A 21545-nucleotide genomic window follows, 5' to 3' on the forward strand; every position below is an offset into this window, starting at 1 on the left:
AAATATCAAGAGGAAAACCTAAAAATGAAATTGAAATATATTACAAAACAGTCCTTTCAAATTTTATTTACAAAAAGCAATATTTATTTGTTAATTTTATTTACTTCTTTTATTTTTATTTGTTAATCTTCTATTATATCAAATGAAATCTGTGTAAGCCATTCTTATTGCTTGATAGCTTACCATAGTTTTATATTTAAGTCTCGGTAAAAATTGAATTCAGCCTTTTGTTAATGGTATGCTGTATAGTGTTGTCTACTTAAAAGAGCTTTGGCTAACATCCTAACATGCTACATTCAGGCACTATTTTGAATTTGTTTTCTATAGTTGCTTCTGAGACTTTGACATCTAGTTGCTAAAATACGAACTACCACATTTGAGCAGCGATACCTTTTAACCAAAAAAGTTCTTAATGCTTTAAAAGTGGCTTCAAGAATAAACTCATGAAGAGGGAGGCTCTCAGCAAGTTTCTGTGACTGCTCTCAAATGCTTTAAAGCTTTTGGATTTTCCATTAAAAAAGGGGTTTATCTTTTTTTTTTTTTAATTTTATTTTTTTTTACTATTGATTATATTTGCATTGCAGTATCATCTAGAGGCCACAGCTCCACTGTGCTAGGCTCTTACAAACAGCTAGTAAGAGACCGACCTTGTCCTGGAAAGTTTACAATCTCAATACGTAAGACCAGACAAAGGGTAGAAGAAAGGAAATAGTGCAATCCTCATTTTACTGATAGGGAACTGAGGCACTGGGATCATTTTTGCTATGGTACTGCTCATAATGTGCAAGGCACTATCCAAACAAATAGTAAGATACGTTCACTGCAACTAGAGTCCTTGATTTTCACTGGTAAACTTAAAACAAAATTAAGGGAATTGGTTAGGGAAGTTGACTGGACCGAGGAACTCAAGGATCAGAATGTGAAGGAGGTTTGGAATTAGTTTCTGCAACTTTGACTTAAAGTATCTGGAGCCTGCATCCTGAGCAAGGGGAAAAAACTCATAAGGAACAGTTGCAACCAATACTGGATGAACAAGCATCTCAAACAGGTTATTAAGAGAAAGCAGAAAGCCCACAAGGAAAGGAAGAAGGGGTGGATCAGCATGAAAAGCTACCTCTTTGAGGTGTGGAAGTGTAAGAATAAAGTGAGAATTGCCAAAAGCCAAGCAGAGCTGGACCTTGCAAAGGAAATTAAAACCAAAAGTAAAAAAAATTCGTTGGCCATATAAATAAAAAGAAAACAAGGAAAAAAGAAGAGAGGCCACTAAATACAGAGGATGGAGTGGAAATAAAGATAATCTAGATATCCAACACCTAAACGAATACTTGTCTCAGTTTTTAATAAAGATAATGAAGAGCACAGGGGCACTGGCAAGGTGGCTGATGGGAATGAGGCTATGGAAGTAGAAATTACCACATTCAGGGTGGAAGCCAAACTCTGACAGCTTAATGGGACTGTAACAGGGGCCCAACTCCACCCCATCCTCTTCCCTCCAGAAACCGCATGGACTCCACTGGGTGTGTTCTCAGTGAAACTTTATTTCAGTTTCCCTTCACCAATATCACCACAGTCTCCTGCGCTCCCACATATTTACAATATTTGCTGAGCTTTAGGCCCTTTCAGCAGGACTTGACGGGAACAGAGGTCTCCCTATCTGAGGCCTCTGTATGACTAGATTCCACTAGCCCTGTTCCTCCCTCTCTCCCCTCTGCACTTCCTTCCTGTGCCTCTTTTATCATCCCTGGGCTGATTGGGCCAATTGAGTTCTTAGCCCATCAGCCTGATTAGCTAATTACCCCCAATCAACTTCTTGTAGGGCACTATTTAGCATCTAAGTGACCAAAGTGCAGGTTCACCTACTCTCTCCCTGCACTCTGTCACAGGGACCAAAACAGGGTGCCCAGATAATCTTCCTCCAAGAATATTAAAGGAACTGGCACATGAAATTGTGATCCCAGTAGCAAGGATTTTTAATGAATCCATAAACTCAAAGCTTGTACCCTATGACTGTAGAATTTCAAATATAGTACCTATATTTAAGAAAGGAAAAAAGTGATCTGGGAAACTACAGGCGTGTTAGTTTGACCTCAGTTGTATGCAAGGTCTTGGAACAAATTTTGAAGGAGAGTGTAAAGACATGGAGCTAAACAGTAATTGGTATGAAATACAACATCGTTTTAGAAAAGGTAGATCATGGCAGCCCTACCTGATCTCTTTCTTTGAGAAGATAACTGATTTTCTAGACAAAAGAAGTGCAGTAGATATATTCTGTCTGGATTTCAGTAAAACAGTTGATACAGCTCCACATGGGAAATTTAGTTAAATTGGAGGAGATGGGGATTAATACAAGAATTGAAAGGTGGGTAAGGAACTGATCAAAGCGGAGACTAAAGTGGGTCATACAGAAAGGTGAACTGTCAGGCTGGAGGGAGGTTACTATTGGAGTTCCTCAAGGATCAGTCTTAGGACCAATTTTATTTAACTTTTTCAATAATGACCTAGGCACAGAAAGTGGGAGTGCACTGAAAAAATTTGTGGATGACCTAAAATTGGGAGGTACTGCCAATATGGAGGAGGACTAGAACATCATATAAGAAGGTTTGGACAATCTTGAAAACTGGAATAATAGAAATAGGGTGAAATTTAATAGTGCAAAGTGGGACTAACAACAAGAGTGGTTGCTATAAGCTGGGGATTTAGCAGTTGGAAGCAGCAGAGGAGGAGACAGACCTAGGTATATTGGTCAATCACAGGATGACTGTGGGCCACTAGTGTGATGCAACCCTGAAAAAGGCTACGACAATCCTAGGATGCATTAGGCAAGGTATTTTCAGTTGCAATACGGAATTTTTATTACCAATGTACATGTCACTGGTCAGACCTCATCTGGAATACTGTGTGCAGTTCGGGTCTCCCATCTTTAAGAAAGATGAATTCACACTGGAGTGGGTGCAGAGAAGGGCTGCTAAGAGGATCAGAGGAATGGAGAACCTGTCCTACGAGGGGAGACTTAAGGAGCTTGGCTTGTTTAGCCTAACAAAACAAAGGCTGAGGGGAGAGATGATTGCTCTCTATAAATACATGAGAGGGATGAATACCAGGGAGGGAGAGGAGTTATTTAAGTTAAGCACCAATGTTGACACAAGAACAAAGGGATATAAACTGGCCATCAACAAGTTTAGGCTTGAAATTAGATGAAGGTTTCTGACCATCAGAAGAATGAAGTTCTGGAATAGTCTTCCAAAAGGTGTAGTGGGAGCAAAAAACCTTACTTGTTTAAAAAATCCTAAGTTTATGGAGGGGATGATATGATGAAATTGCTGACAATGGCATATGGCCCATCCATGTCTGCTATTTAGCAAATCTCTCTAATGGCTAGAAATAGGATGCTAGATGGGACAGCTCTGAGTTACTACAGAGAATTCTTGCCTAGATGTCTGGCTGGTGGGTCTCACCCACATGCTCAGGGTCTAACTGATCACCATATATGAGGTCAGGAAGGAATTTTCTTCCAGGGCAGATTGGCAGAGACCCTGGGATTTTTTCACCTTTCTCTGCCGCATGGCTCCCTTGCTGGTGTTAACTAGAGCAAATGGTGATTCTCTGTAACTTGAAATCTTTGAATCAAGTTTTGAGGACTTCAGTAACTCAGCCAGGGGCTATGGACCTATTGCAGGAGTGGTTGGGTGAGGTTCTGTGGCCTGCCATGTGCAGGAGGTCAGACTAGATGATCATGATGGTCCCTTCTGGTCTTAAGGTCTGTGAGTCTGGAAACAAATGTGTTTACCACTTGAACAGATTATGAAACATTTAAATGACCACAGTGACTGTCTGTGGCTGCTGTTCACTGAGGAGCAAATTTCTCTAGCCACTTCTGAAGCTTTAAATGTTTTATTTTTGTTATTAGAAAACTAAGCTAAAAATGGCTTTTTGTTGTTGGGTGAAGTGAATTCATAATTCATAGATTCATAGATATTTATGTCAGAAGGGACCATTATGATCATCTAGTCTGACCTCCTGCACAACGCAGGCCGCAGAATTTCACCCACCACTCCTGCGAAAAACCTCTGACCTGTGTCTGAGCTATTGAAGTCCTCAGACATAGGTGAGAGGTTTTTCGCGAAGAGGGATGTGCAGATACCATGGGCTCCTGCTACATTTCCCACTTTGTCCTGTAAATCATCTCTAATTTTCAGGTAACATTGCTGTACTTCATAAATTTAAAAAACATCTACTTGTATAGATAGATGGTCCCAAGTGAGCCAACGCACAAAGAAGGTTTGTTTCCCCAATTAATGGCACAGTGAGCAACTGTCACACTAGTGCACCACTAGAGGAAATGATTAAATCAAATGAGAGGTACCAAACCACTGTAATAGAAGTATCAGTGCTTCTGTTTTGCCGTAGCATTATCTTGTGACAATGTTCTGGTTCACTGACAGTATTACTTAAACAATTCAGCAGTAATTTGAAATGGAACATGTTTTGGCTAAATACCATTTATTTATTTTGCACAGGAAAACGCAGAACTGCTCACAAGCCTCATTCAAAGCCAAAAGTGTCAGATGTTTTTGAGGTACAGTTTCAAGAAAATGGGACGGATACAAAGTCCAAGGGCTGTTCCCAATCTGAGGAGGAACTGTGGGCCCGACTGGAAGAGCTTGAGAGACGAGAAGAGATGCTGGGTGAATTTGACAGGTATATTACTGTTGCAAGTTTGGGCTGAAAGATGTAATTAAAATCCTTACTAGTATGAACAAATAGGTGCTTTTTGCAGTTGATTTGCTTAAATCAGTGATGGTTGAGGAGCATTACTGCATGTTTAAAAGTGAATGGTTGTTCATTTTGTTTCCATTATAAACTGAGAAAATCCTAAAAACATCCATTCAGAACTCTGCATACTTTTTAATACCTTAAAATTCACAAAAATAAATACAATGTGAAACTTAAAATAAGCTGCTCATAATAAAGGAAGATCTCTGTACAGAGTAGCAGCCATGTTAGTCTGTATCTGCAAAATAAAGGAGTACTTGTGGCACCTTAGAGACTAACAAATGTATTTGAGCATAAGCGTTTGTGAGCTAGAGCTCACTTCATCGGATGCATTCAGTGGAAAATACAGTGGAGAGATTTATATACACAGAGAACATGAAACAATGGGTGTTACCATACACACTGTAACGAGAGTGATCAGGTAAGGTGAATTATTACCAGCAGGAGGGTGAGGGGGGGAACCTTTTGTAGTGATAATCAGGGTGGGCCACTCCGCTCCAAACCGAAAAAGCCTAGGTACATACATTCTCAGCTGTAGCAAAACTGACCTTAAGAGGAGAACTTAGTGTTTCTCTCTCTGATTCTGGGAAGGATTTTTATATTTAGTGTATGAACCCTCGGTGGTAGTAGGCTGAGTGATACAGAGGGAGGCTTAGCGTCTCTCCCTCTGGCCCAGAAAGGGTTAAGTTGTAAGTTGCTCTTTCAGGAGTTAAAAAGTGAAGTTGCTCTCTCAGGATCAGATGGCAAGAATTATAACATTCAAAAACCAGTCGGAGAACACTTCAGTCTCTTTGGTCACTCGATTACAGACCTAAAAGTTGCAATTCTTCAACAAAAAAAACTTCAAAAACTGACTCCAACGAGAGACGGCTGAATTGAAATTAATTTGCAAACTGGATACAATTAACTTAGGCTTGAATAAAGACTGGGAATGGATGTGTCATTACACAAAGTAAAACTATTTCCCCATGTTTATTCCCCTCCCCCCTTCCTCAGACATGCTTGTCAACTGCTGGAAATGGCCCACCTTGATTATCACTACAAAAGGTTCCCCGCCTCCCGCCCCCACTCTCCTGCTGGTAATAACTCACCTTACCTGATCACTCTCATTACAGTGTGTATGGTAACACCCATTGTTTCATGTTCTCTGTGTATATAAATCTCCCCACTGTATTTTCCACTGAATGCATCCGATGAAGTGAGCTGTAGCTCACAAAAGCTTATGCTCAAATACATTTGTTAGTCTGTAAGGTGCCACGAGTACTCCTTTTCTTTGTACAGAGCCTGACTGACACAGACTTTCTGTGTGATCGGGATGTATTTCATTTCTGTATACCTCCGTTCCCTGTCATTGAAATGGGGACGATAAAACTTCCTTACCTCAAGTGTATCGTGAGAGTAAACTAATTAACGTTTGTGAGGCGTTTGGATTATACAGTTATGGAGCCTATAAACACCCGGATAGATAAATAGATAGATAACAAAAAGAATTGGACTCTAATTATGAGGGTGAGTGAAGAAGGTTGGAACATAAAGGGCCAGATTTTCTACTGGAATCCAGCCCCTGAGTGGTACAGAGGAGCTGGAATCTGTCTGTAAATGTCCAGGAAGGAATCCCCTCATTCTCCTGGCATAGGGAAACTACCCAATGGCAGAGGCAGCTCCTGTGACTACTGCCTCCCTCCCATGCCCGTCATAGAGGGCACAACGTGGAAAGGAGGTTGGAGGATTGCAGAGTAGAGTTGCACTACTCCCATCCTCCAGTGGCATAGGGGCCATTTGAGACCCTGTGCCAGGGTGTGAGTTAGAGCAGCCCTGTAGCTGCTTTCACTGGCCCTGGGGCTACTGGAGAAAGGCCCTTGATCACGGAGCTGTAACCAGCTCCCTGACACTCTAATCTGTCTCTTGCACTGATTAAAGCTTGGTTGCAAGAGAGACTCCGGCCCAAAGTGTACAAGATGGGTAAGCTAGTATTATAGTTGGACCTTTCGCATTTCTGACCTGTTGTGTACAACTCCTCAGTAAACAACTTTTTAAATTGTGAATGACCATCCTTAGAGCAGTTTTGGTCCTAAAGCAAAAATTATGACTTAGGACCAGATTGTGGCTCTCTTGTTTGTATTGGTAAGCATTTCGTTATTGAAGTGGTTCCATTATGAGTAAGGGCTCCACAGTCTGGCCCTTAAAAAAGAATTATATCATGCATGATATTGTTCTTCCCTAGTCTCTGCCAGAAAATCTCATCTCATAAGTAAAGGAAATTATTCAGTGGCTTCGTATGTTGTTCTGTAAGTTATCTTGTTAGGTGATGATATGTATTGATTAGTTTTCTTTCCTTAAGTATTTTTTTGCCTTTTATAGGACACCTGATACAACTGAGGCAAATGGAGAAGATACAACCTCCTCTGAAGAGGAGAAAGAAGATAAGACAGATCTGAATGTGGTACACAGAGTGGAAGACTCTACTACTCAGGACAATGTACAGAAAGAAGTAACAAATTCAGAATTGTTCAGTGGTCAAGTCAATGGCCCAAGTCATTATCACAGTGATGATGAAGATGATTTAGCAGTTGATCATTTTGTACCAACTATATTTTTCTCTCATACTGTTGAACCTAAAAGGGTTTGTACTATTACTTTTAATGTATTTATCTCCATATAATGTAGATAGTCTGTATACTACATGCTTTATTTAAAATAGCATACCCCATAGCGCCAGACAATAAAGTATACGATTGCTTTAATGAGTCAGAAAAAGGACCTACCTCACATGGGTAAGATGGTGTCAGAGTTCAGAGCTGAAGCCAGTTCCTTGTTTACTAGGTTCAAAGAGGCAGGGACCACAACGAAAGCAGCATTCTTATCCTCTGGGGAGAGTGAGTGATGTGTTAACTAGAGCAACTCCTATAGTCAAAGGAAGAGGCAGCAGTGATGTATTCTTGAGGGAGTCATCCAGCCTGCCAGAGCTGACGTTAAACGCTAAAGCCAGTGTGAAATGAAGACTCATGAAGAAATAAGTCAGAAATCTGTCTACATTAAAATTGGGAACAATGTCTCAAGGGAAATGGTGGAAGATTCCATCCCTTGGGAGATTAAAAAGTAATGGACAAAACACTAACAGATATACTGCTTTGGTGGGGTTGGGGGTGGGCGTGCACTAGATGTCCTAATAGGTCTTTTACATCTTTAATATCTAGGATTTTCTCATGTGACAGAAACAATAGTAGCTACCAGTTTATCTGTCATTGGACTCTAACCATAGATTGTACTCCTAATAGCACATCTAAAATGTTACTACAGGAGAATTCTAACTGTTTGAGCTACTTACAGCCCTAGAATCAATTTTTTTTTTCTGAAAATGCATTTTATATTTATTTTAGACATGCAGTATTTTAAAATGTAAAAGCCGTCGCAGAATTCAACATGTTGTGTCAAACATTCATGTGAAACCTTGACAAGGAGTGCCATGGCATGTCTTGTATTTGGGACCTTGACTATAGACAAAGTTTAATTTGGCTTTTTATTTCAGAAGGTTTCTTTTGCTGCTCTGTGTTTTGAAATCTCCCAATTCAGTCATGAATTCTCAAAAATGATACCAAAAAGTGATATTAAAGTTTACACACTGTCATATGTTTCTAAAAGGTAGCATCCCTGTTCCAAGTGTTCTAAAAATGCCTTTTATATTCAAGAGAAACATTGCATTCAGGGGAAACTAAGCTCTTAATGGTTAATGGAGTTAATAGTTTAGGATGTATGGTTTGATGTATAATCAGGTTGTTAATGCTTACCCAATCCTGGTGCAAGAAGCTATTTCTTGACACTAAGTGCTAATGCACATGAATTTTGCTCATAATATTGAGACAGTGAGTACTGAGAATGTCACTGTCAATACATTTTGTTGTTTAGCTATAGCCCCCCAGCTGCTTGGATATGAAGAATTCATGAACTGACTTGATCCATGCCCTCGTGATTGCTTGATTTTTATACTCTAGACCAATTTGTGTTTTAATTTTCAGGTAAGAATAAACACAGGAAAAAATACTACTTTGAAATTTAGTGAAAAGAAAGAAGAGGCCAAACGTAAAAGGAAGAATAGCAATGGCAATGGACACTTGGCTCCAGAACTGCCTAACATCAAAACACCAGCAGACATTTACCGGTATGTAATGTATAGTGATGGCTGCTCTGCTTTTCTCATAGCACGCTCGAAAAGTAAGGCCTTCTTTTATGTTCAAGGGTATCCTTTTTGAAGCATCCTGCAGCAACTTTGAAATCTTACCCCAAAATGGAGCTGCCCAGTGTCTCCCAAAAGAAGCATTTGGAACTGGGTGTACATCTTAAGAAATGAACACTTTTGTGTCTCCTGCATGGTTGTCACACGTTTAAACTGCCACACTTCATAGCTATTGCATGCTGCTTTGCTGAGAGTTACATTTTCTCAATCTAAGAGCCGATCATAATTCCTTTTAGCGGTGCTTTTAAAATTTATCCCACTGCTTCATGCCATATCTTCTGCAACTTAAAGGAATGAAATGGCTCATTGCAAATTGTTTAATTAAACATATTGTCAATCAACTTCCTGTTAAATATTTTTTAAATATAACTGATCATGTCCATCACATTATGCCTTCTTTCTCTTTCTAGCTTCACTCCATTGTTTCTTTCCCTTGACGTATCTGTCTGAGTTGTTATTGTCTCCTTCCTGTTTTCTTACTCTCCCTCCAGCTGAGCATGTTCCTTTCAGCATGTGCTTTACCTCCTCTCTGGTATATTCTCTTTCTCATTTCTTCTCTCCCTACAAAATCTCTTTTTCTTCTTTTCCATCTTTTCCGACTTTTAATTCCAGTCTTTCTCTTCCCCATCTGCTCACAGACACACACCTTTCTCTGTTCACTCCGTATCCATTCACTCCTCCCCCTCCTTCAAAGGGCAAGAAAAATTGACCAGAATTCTGATAGCTAAAGGACTGCACGAAGGACAAAAGTAAGATCGAGACAGGGGGCCAGATTTTTAAAGGTATTTAGGTGTCTAAAGATGCAGACAGGCACCTGTTGGGTTTTCAAAAGCACCTAGATCTGTTGCAATCAGTGAGAGTCAGAATTTTCAAAAGCCTCTAGGTACCTACTTGGCACCTTTCTACATCTTCACATGCCTAAATACCTTTGAAAATCTGTTCAGAGGCAACATCTAGGTGAAAAGTCCAGCCCACCCCCACAGCTGTACAACTGCTGGGACAAGAGAAGGTTTAGGGATTCATGGTGCTGTCTTTGAACCCTGATAAGGATTGGTATGTTTTGTAGTCTTAGGCTAATAAGTGAGTAGAAAATGTGAAACCCTTGAGAAACAAACAAAAAAATCCCACTTTCGAGCTGCTGAAAGGGAGCTGTTGTACTTTTTTTTCTATGATCCTGCTTCTGCTCCCACTTAAGTCAGTGGCAAAGCTTTAATTGATTTCAGTGCTGCACTATTAAACCCCATAGCTGACTACTTTTTCCCAGACCCCCCAGCTGCTGTGAGGTAGTATTGTTGAGGTGTCTCCTAAGGTACCTCACCTGTTTTTGAATTCTCCTCCCCAGTGAATAGTTCTAGTACCTACCTCTTCCTCTGGCAAGCTGCAGCAGTACTAAATTGTCCTGATTCTCTTTGGTTTTATAGCTACCCATAGGGTTTCTAAGAGCAGCAGTGGAAATTAACTGATGCTAGTCAATCATCAGTACAGTTTGGGAAAGCTATGAGCAGCAACAGAGGGATGGGAACAGTATCTGTAGACTCAGGAAGTGGACTCTCTGACAGTTCACACTGTTCATGTTTGGAAAGTTTCTTCAGAACCCTATGAACTAAAAACTTATTTTATTTTTAGTGAAAGTGTAGATGCTGAAGAAAATTATGGCACTTGCCTGGGAAAACTTCCTTGTCCTGTGCGAGTAAATGTTTCAAGCACTTGTTTTTATATTCTACATCTGAAAATGATTTCACACCAGAAAACCTTCTGTTATCACAACATTCTGTTTGGTTTCTAGAAATTAAACCCTCAAAATCATCTTGTGACTATAATGTTTCTTTACATTTTGCAAATCAAGCTGTTCTGTCAAGTGTCTAAGAGCTATACACATTCTTCAAAAAGGGGAGTATACCAGCTAATCCTTTAATAGAGGCATGACAGTGTTTGGCTTGCAGAATTACTCCATGTTCATTAGTAAAGAAAATGCTTTATTGTATCTTTTAAAGGTACAGTATTGTAATACAGCAGTTGAAAAGTTAGAAATGCAAATCGTAATTAATTTGTACAAAAGACAAAGTGAGATAACTGTAAATTTGTCATCTGATCCTGAAATAGTTTATTAAAGCTAACATTTTCCTTTATAGAGTCTTTGTTGATGTTGTGAATGGAGAATATGTCCCTCGTAAATCAATTTTGAAGTCTCGAAGCAGAGAGAATAGTGTTTGTAGTGATACCAGTGAGAGCAGTGCTGCTGAGTTTGATGACAGACGAGGAGTTCTGAGGAGTATTAGCTATGATGAAGCTACTTACAGTGACAACAGTGAAGGGATCTTGGAGGAGGAAGAGGGGCAGGAGCATCTTCCGAAAAAACTTTCAACCTTATCAGGGACATTTGAGGTACATTTTTTGATTAATTATTGATTGTTGGCATGGATAAAAAGGAAAGTGTTGGATAGTGTAGTTGCCTCTACCATCAGTTTGTTTAATTTCTTTTTAACTAATTTTCCAGCTCTCCCTACCTCGCTCATCTTTGGGGAGAGATTGCCAGGAGAACCGTTCTTCTCCCTGCACTTATCCTTTTCCTCTCATTGTGGGATAGCCAGCTGAGCTGACTATTTGCCACTTTTGTGTAGCAATAGACAGTATCCCTTCCACTGAGCACTAATTGCTAATCTGAGGGAGGGAAGGCGATTTCGTGTATACTGTAGGCTCTTAATGTGTTAACACATCAATTATGGAGAACCTCCAGGGCTTATTTTATATTTTAAAATAAATGGTGTCATTGGGCTCCTCAGAGTGTTTATGGAGTCCCATGATAGGAGGAGGTTGTCCAGTGGACAGAGAGCACAACTTTTGGCATTCCGGCCTTTAAGAAGAACCTGCTCTTTCAGGCAAGATGCCATCGAAGAGCCGAACCAAATATATTTCCAAGACTTTGGAACGTCTTGGGTAATTTCTTATCATAAATGAAAGAGATTGTACATCACTGGTGCATGTGCTGCGAAAACCATTGAAAATGTTCAGAAATGAGATGTGGCTGCTGCTATGCTATGCATATGGGATTAATATTTTACCTCTGTTTTTGTTATGGAAAATTACAACAGTTTTTTAAAAGTTAGGTTACATTGAATTTTCAGAAGTTCTGTGGACAGAAGGCCTCTTCAAAGGGAAATGGTTTCTTCTGGAAACATAGTTATTTTTAAGAAAAAGTAGACTCATAGAAGACCTATTGCATACTTTACTCTGTAAACAGCCACATGGTCCTGTTGTTGTAACCCTCATGCCCCTTTTGTTTTTCTTTCTATCCACTTTGTTGTATTTGTTTAGACCCTAATGCTGCTGAGGGATCCATGTGGCAGCCCTTATGCCTGCATGGAGTCCCATTGACTTTAAAGATATTCAGTGGGGACGTAAGGATCTGCTGGCATGGATTCTTTTGCAGGGTTAGCCCTATAGATGGTAATCTTTTTGGGGCTGAGACTGTATCTTCTGTATGTTGAGCATCTAGTACACTTTTGGTCACTGTAAAACCATAACAAATCATTCCTATATCAATCCATTCTCTGAATAGGGCATGTATCTATAGTATCTCTGTATTTTTTATGTAATTATATCACACAGAGCAAAATGCTCCAGTCAGAATGAAAGGGACGGTCACTTCTAAAAAAAAAAAAAAAAAAATGTTGTTTTGCTTTCAGTTGTTTTTATGGTTATTTGAAGTATATTATTTTTCTGGCAACATTTGCCATGGGCTGATTTTTTTTCTTTTTTCCTAATGCAGCAGAACATCAATGGCTGTATTTTATTTACCTTTTTATAAAAATGACACTGGTGTTATTGAACAAGTCAGCAAAACAGGCACAGCTTTGGGCTTAGTTTAGCTGTTGGAGTACAGCACAAAAAACATTTACTTTTTTGCAGGTCCTGCAAGAAGAGTGACTATTTTGTTTTGCTGTGTTTTCCTTGGCAACTGAGTAACTCTTAAAAGAGCAGATTTAATAAATCTGGTATCTATTCCCTCCTGCCCAATATAATGATCAAATCTTGGGTGTAAATTAGTGTACCTTTTTTCTGAAACGCCCTGAACCATTTTTAATTTTTGGCACTTAATATTGTGACTTTTTGAAAATGTTGTATTTTATATTGCATAAGCAGAGTGTTATGCATACTGTAAGCCCATGGCTGATACTAAAAGCATTTATGAAAAAGAGTTTTTTACTAGCTGCTTTTCAAATTGTAACTGTCCTGGCTGTTTGTTTTTTCTTCATGTAGCAAAAAAGCTATAATGGAAATTGTAATTTTAAAATACTAAGCATGTATGGTTTTAGTTGGAATTTATAAAGGAAGAAAAGACTTGGAAATCATTTGTTGCTCTCTTAAGTTTAAACTGCCTTGACCAATTTTTGATCATTTTTGGTAAGAAAGAAAAAATAAAAACCAACAAAATATAGGTAAACTTGTATTCTAGGTGCCATCTTGATGTAATTAGAAAAGGCCAAGATATTAAGCCATGAAAATATGACGTATGATGGGAAATGCTGACAGACCTAAAATCTGCAAATTTTTCCCATTTGTTATCCAAGATGAAATTGCCTGTTGCATCATCTATTTTATTTTCTTGAACATGTATCAGTGGGAAGCAATTTTTTCAGATCATTTATGCAGTTAGGAATGTGATTAAGTAGTACTTTTAAAACACTATCTTTCATTCAGATTTCTTTGAACAAGTTCTATTTTGAGGTTAATTACAATTTGGTTACTTATTCAAGGAACCACCATTGATTTAAAGATATTTCTTTACTTTTGATTAAAAGAAATAACTATCCTAATAAGGCTAATATAGGGTAATGACCTTATGGGCAAAGCTTCACATCTGCATTTTATTAGCTCATTCTGAGTTTTCTTTTCTCTTGTAGGCTTTTTCTGGAACTGTTATAGAAAAAGAGCCTTTGTCTCCCTTAATACCACACCCAAGCATTGCTCACCCTGTCCTGCCTACCATTCCGGAGCGAAAATCAGAGGAAGTTCTGTCTGAGGCATCAGAAGAAACTACAAAGAGGATTTCAAAATTCAAAGCTGCCAGAATGCAACAGACAAACTAGGCCCTGCTGCCTACACATTGAAAGTTTGAATATTAATGCTTAGTTTCACATTTGTTGAGATTATGTAAAACTATGTGCATTACGCCTAGTTAGTAAAAAGGTATCTTATGTTAATTTGGCATTGTTTATCTTAATAGACCTCTATTGGTGATATTTAAAAAAAAAGAATGTTTGAACACTTCAATATTCAGTTTATTTTGTCAATTTCCCTGTATGTGGTCAGCACCTTTGTATATGTTTGCCTTATGATAACAGCACTTGGAATTATTTTTCAAAGATTTCTCTTCATATGCCATTGGTTTTATGTTTAAACCTAAATATACAGGCAGTTTTGTACCAGCTGTGATGTCCTACTTACCATCTGGACAGTTTTAAAGAAACTTTTCAAATTTCAAATTGATTCAACAATTATATTTCATTACTTGCTTTAGCTTTTTAAGACACTCTTGTATCCACATTGTTGTAGGTACCTGCTAAAATTCAGGTTTTTTTCCTTCTATTGAACCTCTCTGATATCTTACTGTACAGATCTCTAAAACAGAATGCTGTGTTCATGTACATTGAAGGGAAGTTTCTTTCATGGAAAATGGTATTTTGTAAAATTAAACTTTTCAAGTAAAAACAAAGCTGTGAATTTTGTTTTTGTTTTTTTGTTGATTTATTAAGAACTGAAAATGTGGAAAGAGTTTCTTCTTTGAAACGCCTCACTATGGCATAGACACACAGTCTGTTCTCTTCCCCTTTGTGTAGCAAACACCCATTCATTTCAGTGGCAATTACATGTACATAGGGAGAGGAGCATAGACCCAGACTATGGTTACAGAATCCCCCGTTTTTATATATTCAGATAATATTTTAATTGTCATGGAAATGCCCAGAGAGGGTGGCTGCTAAATGTCTTGATGGCTGCAATTTTATTTCAAAACTTAACAGGACTAAGGCGCTGAGAACTGAGGCAAAATGTCTTGAAGCAGCAGATAGACATGATTGGTCTCTGGCCCAGGGTTCTGTGGATTTAACCATGTGGTTACCCAGGTGACATTCCTTCTACCACCCTGCACAGTTCTTGTTCCCACCAGCATCTGGCTTTCCAGGCCTTGGCCATCTCATTTGGACAGCAAGTCTCCTAACACTACTCCCAGAAAAGTATTTTGGGCCAGGATCTAGCCAGCTCTTGCAGCCTGCGCTCTCAGGTTTGTCTCTGTTCCTGTGGTGTAAACTGTCCGCTGCCACACCCAGGAAGGCAGTTTGGGGGATTGGAGACATCTCTTCCTGGTTTTAAACTTAAATTTGTCCCTACATTTTCTTTAATTAAAAAACTCATTATTTATCTTTAAGTTGGCTTTAAAATGCAACTTCCTTGCTAAAACTGCCCAGAACCAACCCGACAGCTCACCTATATTGCAAACAGTTGTTTTTGCAAGTGTTTAAGTAACAAAAAAAATGTATGATCATGTTCAAAGAGCAACTGTGTATACAAGCAAAGTGAGTAACAAAAACAGTGCTTATGACCTCTTTTACTCACCAGATGTTTAGTGTGCCAAGGCGAAGGAGGACTCTTATCCCATCTTGTGCCTAAATCAGTATGGGTGTCCACCATAACAGTAACCATAAAATCATCCGTGATAAAGTTTTCAGGTGACACAAAAATTGGGGGAGCGGTAAATAATGAAGAGGACTGGTCACTAATTCAGAGTGATCTGGATTGCGTGGTAAAGTGGGCACAAGCAAACAATAGGTGTTCTAATATGGCTAAATATAGATGTATACATCTAGGAACAAAGAATGTAGGCCATACTTCCAAGATTGGGGGGGGGGGGGGGCGGGGACTATATCCTGGAAAGCAGTAACTCACAAAAAGATTTGGGGGGTCCTGGTAGATAATCAGCTGAATATGAGCTCCCAGGTTGACGCTCTGGCCAAAAGAGCTAATGCGATCCTGGGTTGCATAAACAGGAATCTCAAATAGAAATAAAGAGATAAAATAATCTCTATATTTGGCACTGGTGTAACTGCTGCTGGAATAACGTTTCCAGTTATCGTGTCCACAATTCAAGAAGGATGTTGATGAAGAAGAAGAACCATGAGAATGATTAAAGGATTAGAAAACATGCCTTATAGTGACAGACTCAAGGAGCCCTATGTTAATAGAGAAAATGGGTGACTTGATTACAGTCTCTAAGTATCTGCATGAGGAACAAATATTTAATAATGGGCTCTTCAACCTAGCAGAAAAAAGGTATAACACAATCCAATGGCTGGAAGTTGAAGTTAGACAAATTCAGACTGCAAATAAAGCATACATTTTTAATGGTGAAAGTAATTAACCATTGGAACTATTTCCCAAGGTCGTGGTGGATTCTCCATCACTGACCGGTTTTAAATCAAGACTGGATGTTTTTCTTCAAGTTCTGCTCTACGAATTATTTTGGGGAAGTTCTATGGCCTGTATTATACTGGTCAGACTAGATGATCACAATGGTCCCTTCTGGCCTCGGGAATCTCTGAAGTAGATGTCTATGTGGGATTCCAGGAGCTACATGGAAGATGAAGGCTGCAGCGGCATGCATAGTCCTCACTGCCAATGCTGCTGGGAATGAGTCACTTCAATGGGTGATCCAATGGCTGCTGCCCATAAGGAAAGTGTTGGGGGCAGATCTTCAGCTGGTGTAAATTATCACAGCTCCATTGAAAGTAATGGACTATAACAATTTACATCAACTGAGGAGCTGACACTTGGAGTCATGCTGACCGGGGACCAAGAGGCAGAGTGTGAGTTATTGGTCATTTGCAGATATTCCCCTGAGCTGTGGCAGATTCCCAAAGATCCACATAGCTTGAAGGCTAAACAGCACTTTTCCCCAGGAGGCAGGGGCAAAATCCTGCCTCTCTGAAAAAGAATTAAAAGGAATGTTGAGTAATTTTTCTCCCTGCCTGGGTTCTCTTGCGGGTTTCCTTAGGGGAGGGGGCAATCTAAAAGTTTTAAAACAGACTCATTTTAAGATGATACTGAGGATCACATTGAAAGTATTAATGATTAAATTGATTCATGCTAAAATGCTTTTTTTAAAAAAAAAGCATATTGCTGTAGTACTAAAATAAGCCATCAATGCCAGTCCATCCTCAATGCATGGCTAAATATTTAAAGAAGATTATTTATAGCTTCTTTAATGAATTCTTGGCTAAACAAAATGAAATTATGTCCTAAAAAAGTAGAAGCTATTTTGTAACCAGAACAGTGCAACTGTAAAATATAGTTCCATGCATACCTATTTTCGATATCAAAAGGTTGAGATCCAAGATGACCAGACAGGTAATTAGAAAGAAAGAGAGAGAGAGAGAGAGAGACCTGTTAAAAGATTTATTTAGATACCTCCTTAAATACTTACCACTCCTAGTTACTTTGAAGCAAGCCAAACTCCCCTTGATCACTTTAAAAATCACTGTTAGTTCTTTCCATGTTTTTATTCTGTACCACTTAAAAAATATTCCTCCACTCCCCTAGTCAACATAGGACAAGTGCATCTTGGTTGGAACGCACTATGACTCCCATTCAGAAAAGCATCCTTATTCAGGAATGCTCTTCAATGTGTGCTCAAGTCCTATTGAAGTCAATGGGTTCCTGAAGAAAAATGGACCTAAGCAAATCCTTAAAGTTAAGCACATACTTGGGTACTTTTCTGAATTGGAGCTTATGTATGTCTGTGCCTCTTGCAACTTGCAATGTGTTTCATGTGTGCAAGGGGTGTCCCATGTTCAGTTGCTCCTGTATCTCTGGTCTCCTTACATGGACTTTAGCAATAGATTGTGTAATAGCAATGATGATGGTATCACATATGAAGCCTGTTCTCAAATGTAGATGCAAAAAACATACCTACATGAAGATGTGACTAGAAGTTTTACAGAGAGAAAAAAATGTGGGAGTCTTAAGGGCCACACTTGGTGAAGGATTAAATATGCGATAGTGGAGCAGAAGACTTGATGTGTGGGACCACCAGAAATACATGTTTTATTAAAGACCGGGAGTAGAGAAAATATTCCCTACCTGTAGTCATATTGCCCATGTTTCTATGCCTTCAAGTTTTTTGATATTAAATTAATCTGTCAGTAGGAGCATCTTTTTCTTTTCTGCTAACATCAGAGATTTTATTCTCCACTTAAATAATACTGAGGGTAATGTTTAATCTATTTATTTTTAATTTCTTGATTGCTTTTTTTTTCTACTGCAAGAAGAGAGTATGAGATGCTCTGTGCTGAGTGTTTGTCAGGGAACCCTGACTTAAATAGAAGCCAAAAACAGCTGCTGCTGATTGGGATTGGCTGGTGAGTTGTTTTTTTCAATGACTATATAAAAGAAGAGGTGCCAATGTGGGCATAGTCATATGACCTTGTGGGAACACAAAGGTCAGAAGCCAGTTAAAGGTAGCTGAGTAAGGCCAAGAGTGGGTGAGTAGCAAATGTTTTAAAGGAGCTTATCAGAACAACACCACTGATTGGTAGAAGGGCTTATTTGTTACTCATTGTTTCCTTGGAGAGTTTGGATATCATCAATTGGGGAAATAGTCACAGGTTTCAGAGTAGCAGCCGTGTTAGTCTGTATTCGCAAAAAGAAAAGGAGTACTAGTGGCACCTTAGAGACTAACCAATTTATTTGAGCATAAGCATTCGTGAGCTACAGCTCACTTCATCGGATGCATTCAGTGGAAAATACAGTGAGGAGATTTATATACACACAGAACATGAAAAAATGGGTGTTATCATACACACTGTATTTTCCACTGAATGCATCCAATGAAGTGAGCTGTAGCTCACGAAAGCTTATGCTCAAATAAATTGGTTAGTCTCTAAGGTGCCACTAGTACTCCTTTTCTTTTTGGGGAAATAGTGTGGGAGACAGCCAAAGAGAATGGTTATGGGAGGTTGAGAGCAGGATATGGGCACAAAGTGACACTTTTAGAATAAAGCTTATCTGAGGATGAGGCAGCTTTGTGCTAGTGGAGAATTGGAGTTGTATCTGATATATACATATATATATATATATATATATATATACGTATATAAGCATATATATATGCTTTCCTGAATTGCCTATCTACCCATGTTCCTGAAACTGGGGAGTAAGTTCAGTGCATTGTGAGGTGGCCATGCTGAGGTCTTATGAAGAGGGGGACACAGGATAGCTGGCTAGCTGGGTGCATATAGAGAGAGGGAAAAGAAAACAGATGAGATCATTCTAGGAGTCCAGATATAAGAGACTACAGCATTCCAACCATTTTCAGGCAGAAAGTTGCAGCCATCTTGTGTTCCTGTCACCTTTACCCTGCCCCTCCACCCTAAAGGCCATCTTTTAACCACTAGAAGTCCTGTAACCTGACATAAACTAGGTATGAAACTAACTCTCAGACTCTATCTTGGCTAGGCAAATGAGGTGTGTTTAGCCAGTTTGTTAATTTGCAGCATCCGGCACCTAGTGCAGACAAGGATTGTAGTGTTTGAAAACACGGTAGTGGGTCATGGTCAACCTAGGGTCCTAGGTTAGCCTAGGGAGGACACAAAGGCTGACTATGACAAGCTAACACGTTTTAAATATCAATGTCTTTATCTACTGTGGGTGCTAAGTAATGTTTCAAAACATGCTAACTGACATGTCTAACACACTTGCCAACAGAGTTGATAAACACTTACCAACACTTCTGTTAAACATACATCATTTTCCAAATCCAGACAGGGTCTCAGTGAGCTTGTTTGGGTTGCAGCTGTAGATGTTTCTGATTTACATGGCTTCTGATTGATTAACAAACCAGTTTTAGTCACAATGTGGTGCTGCATGTGATTTAGTGGGTGGCTAACGTTTCCTAAATCACTTGCCCATTTGCAAATGATTTAATTTCAGACATAGTCATACCCTTTTTGTGTTGGTCTTCCATAGACATTTCAGAGTTTCCCACTGTTTTCCTGACAAATTTGTTCAGAGAAGGTGAATTTCAAAATCACATGCATAAAATCACAGAAGGAAACTGAATTGTAAACCCTCACTCACAAGCAATTGGGTTGGGACTGTTTGTATGCTCATTCAATTCAGAAACAGAAACAATAATGTGCGGCCTACCTGACCAATCAAAACAAACAACACCGCTCCAATTTCAGATGTTTACAAAGAAAAAATTTCAAGAGGTTTGTCAGAAAAATTTGAATAACAATGAAAAATTCAAAGAAAACACATGTATATGGCTATTCTGTCAGACTGGACTGGTAAGGCAGTGTGAGTTGTGGAGTAATTGTTACTCTTAAATCTTTTCTGAGACTTGTTTCCACTAAAACACATACCTTTCCTTGTATGATTAATTTAGAGCCAAGCTGGAGGTTACTTGACATTTCTTCTTTTTCTTTTATTTTGTGTGTTTAATTTTCATTATGAAGCAAACACTAAAAAATGCAAAAAAGTAAATGACTTATAGTTGTATAAGTTACCAAATGCGGCACATGTCACAGGATATCCAATAAAATTATGCAATTACACAACTTTACAACTTGTCAAAGCTGTGAAACCAGACGATACAAAACCAGACCATATTACACAGACATAAGATGTTGGTATGGGGGAAACAATAAATAAATAAAATGACATACACAAATAGGCAAACAGGGAAGACGGTGACTGAGAGGTGGGGGGAGGGGAAGAGGGAGAAAAAAAGCAGAGGTCCAGAGAAATGGAAGTCTGGCACTTTATGAGCTATTTCAGCATTCTTTATGCAAATATATCAAGATATGGGGTCCAAATATCTTGGAATTCATATAATTGATCTCTATGTCAATAAAAAATTCTTTCTTTCTCTGCTAACTCAGGCAGGACTGAATATCGCTGCTCTGTTCTGGGCATAAGGCTACTCCTCCATTTTTGTCAAATGCTGTGTTTGGTAACTGATGTGGCCCTCAAGAACTAATGTCTTTGTAGTGAAGTTAAACCCAGTGTTACAGGTATACAATCTCAGCTACACTTTTCAGCTGAGATTTGGTTGCTAAAGCAAGCACTATTTTTTCATTCTTGTGCCCACCTCTTTCTACAGCTGCATGACTGTTGGACAGTCCCATAGGATTTGCATCAATGTTCCATTCTCTTTGTTCGAGCCCCCAACAAACATTAGAGGCCAAGGCCGCCATCTTGAACAATCTCTGGGGCATCCACTACAATTTTAATAGAATTTTTTGTGGCGCTCCACAGAAGCTCTGCCATTTTTTAACGGCCATATTAAACCTCCTTCCCACACGTTCACAAAGAACTCCAGACCAGTGGAGTTCCTCTTCATTAGCATAAGCATACATAGTGGACATGGGTCTGGAGAGGTTACGAAGCATTTCCAAGGTACCCAGTAGTTCTGGGACCTCTGGCAGTCCTGGGGCATCCGGATCAAACATTAGCAAGTGTTTTAGTTGTAGGTATTGCTGCT

The 21545-nt window shown here is 39.1% G+C and overlaps 1 protein-coding gene across 7 annotated transcripts in view; it reads left to right on the forward strand.

Annotated features, from left to right (window-relative positions):
• Positions 1-14723, forward strand: part of URI1 (URI1 prefoldin like chaperone) — a 56950-nt gene extending 42227 nt beyond the window's left edge. For 3 of the 7 annotated variants that reach the window (XM_043526132.1, XM_043526133.1, XM_043526131.1), the window contains 5 exons: positions 4518-4698; positions 7135-7252; positions 8790-8932; positions 11140-11392; positions 13912-14723. In XM_043526132.1, the coding sequence (XP_043382067.1) occupies positions 4518-4698; positions 7135-7252; positions 8790-8932; positions 11140-11392; positions 13912-14097 (881 nt within the window). In that variant the 3' untranslated portion in view covers positions 14098-14723. Of the gene's footprint in view, positions 1-4517; positions 4699-7134; positions 7397-8789; positions 8933-11139; positions 11393-13911 lie in introns of all 7 variants that reach the window. The other 4 variants (XM_037878218.2, XM_037878217.2, XM_043526135.1 and 1 more) reach the window with 2 other exon arrangements.
• The last annotated feature ends 6822 nt before the right edge of the window (positions 14724-21545 follow it).

Source organism: Chelonia mydas, chromosome 12, assembly GCF_015237465.2.
Source record: "Chelonia mydas isolate rCheMyd1 chromosome 12, rCheMyd1.pri.v2, whole genome shotgun sequence".
Taxonomy (NCBI): Eukaryota; Metazoa; Chordata; order Testudines; family Cheloniidae; genus Chelonia; species Chelonia mydas.